The 1,419-nt window shown below is 37.1% G+C and overlaps 1 protein-coding gene across 1 annotated transcript in view; it reads left to right on the forward strand.

Moving 5' to 3' along the window:
* The window catches only part of LOC107105145 (gastrula zinc finger protein XlCGF57.1-like), a gene marked incomplete at its 3' end in the record, with an annotated part of 5,091 nt that extends 3,677 nt beyond the window's left edge, over positions 1-1,414 (forward strand). Inside the window, exon 2 of the mRNA XM_015405265.1 lies at positions 3-1,414. Coding sequence (XP_015260751.1) covers positions 3-1,414 — 1,412 coding nt within the window. The remainder of the gene's footprint in view (positions 1-2) is intronic.
* Positions 1,415-1,419: the final 5 nt, after the last annotated feature.

The raw sequence follows: 1,419 nt of genomic DNA on the forward strand, positions 1-1,419 counted from the left end.
AGGTGAAAAACCTTTCGAATGTTTGTCCTGTGGAAAAAGCTTTGCAAGAAAAGAAAATCTTGATAAACACATCAGAACTCACACAGGTGAAAAACCTTTCGAATGTTTGTCCTGTGGAAAAGGCTTTGCAAGAAAAGAAAATCTTGATCAACACATCAGAACTCACACAGGTGAAAAACCTTTCGAATGTTTGTCCTGTGGGAAAAGCTTTGCAAGAAAAGAAAATCTTGATAAACACATCAGAACTCACACAGGTGAAAAACCTTTCGAATGTTTGTCCTGTGGAAAAAGCTTTACAACAAAAGAAAATCTTAATAAACACATCAGAACTCACACAGGTGAGAAACCTTTTGAATGTTTGTCCTGTAGAAAAAGCTTTACAACAAAAGAAAATCTTAATAATCACATCAGAATTCACACTGGTGAGAAGTCGTTCTGCTGTACTCTTTGTGGCAAAAGTTTTGCTAGAAAACATAGCCTGACCATTCACATTAGAATTCACACAGGTGAGAACCCTTTTAAATGTGAGTCCTGTGGAAAAAGCTTTACCGAAAAACGCTCTCTTTATAATCACATCAGAATTCACACAGGTGAGAAGCCTTTCAAATGTGAGTCCTGTGGAAAAAGCTTTACCGATAAAGGTTATCTTAATAAACACATCAGAACTCACATGGCTAAGAGTTTTAAATGTGAGTCCTTTGGAAAACGCTTTACCCATAAAAGTATTTTTGATAGACACATCAGATTTCACACATTTGAGAAGACGCTCTGCTGTACTCTTTGTGGCAAAAGTTTTGCTAGCAAACATAACCTGACCATTCACATGAGAATTCACAGAGGTGAGAAGCCATTTAAATGTGAGTCCTGTGGAAAATGCTTTATCCAAAAATGTGCTCTTAATAAACACATCAGAATTCACACAGGTGAGAAGCCATTTAAATGTGCATCCTGTGGAAAAGGCTTCAGCCAAAAAAGTGATCTTGATAGACACATCAGAATTCACACAGGTGAGAAGCCTTTCAAATGTGAGTCCTGTGGAAAAAGCTTTACCGATAAAGGTTATCTTAATAGACACTTTAGAACTCACATAGCTAAAAGTTTTAAATGTGAGTCCTGTGGAAAAAGCTTTATCCAAAAATGTTCTCTGGAGAAACACATCAGAATTCACACAGGTGAGAAGCCTTTCAAATGTGAGTCCTGTGGAAAAAGCTTTAGACATAAAGGTAGTTTTGATAGACACATCAGATTTCAAACATGTGAGAAGACGGTCTCCTGTACTCTTTGTGGCAAAAGTCTTGCTAACAAACATATCCTGGCTTCTCACATGAGAATTCACACAGGTGAGAAGCCTTTCAAATGTGAGTCCTGTGGAAAAAGCTTTAGACATAAAGGTAGTTTTGATAGACACAGCAGATTTCA

Source organism: Cyprinodon variegatus, unplaced genomic scaffold, assembly GCF_000732505.1.
Source record: "Cyprinodon variegatus isolate N-32 unplaced genomic scaffold, C_variegatus-1.0 Scaffold2094, whole genome shotgun sequence".
Classification (NCBI taxonomy): Eukaryota; Metazoa; Chordata; class Actinopteri; order Cyprinodontiformes; family Cyprinodontidae; genus Cyprinodon; species Cyprinodon variegatus.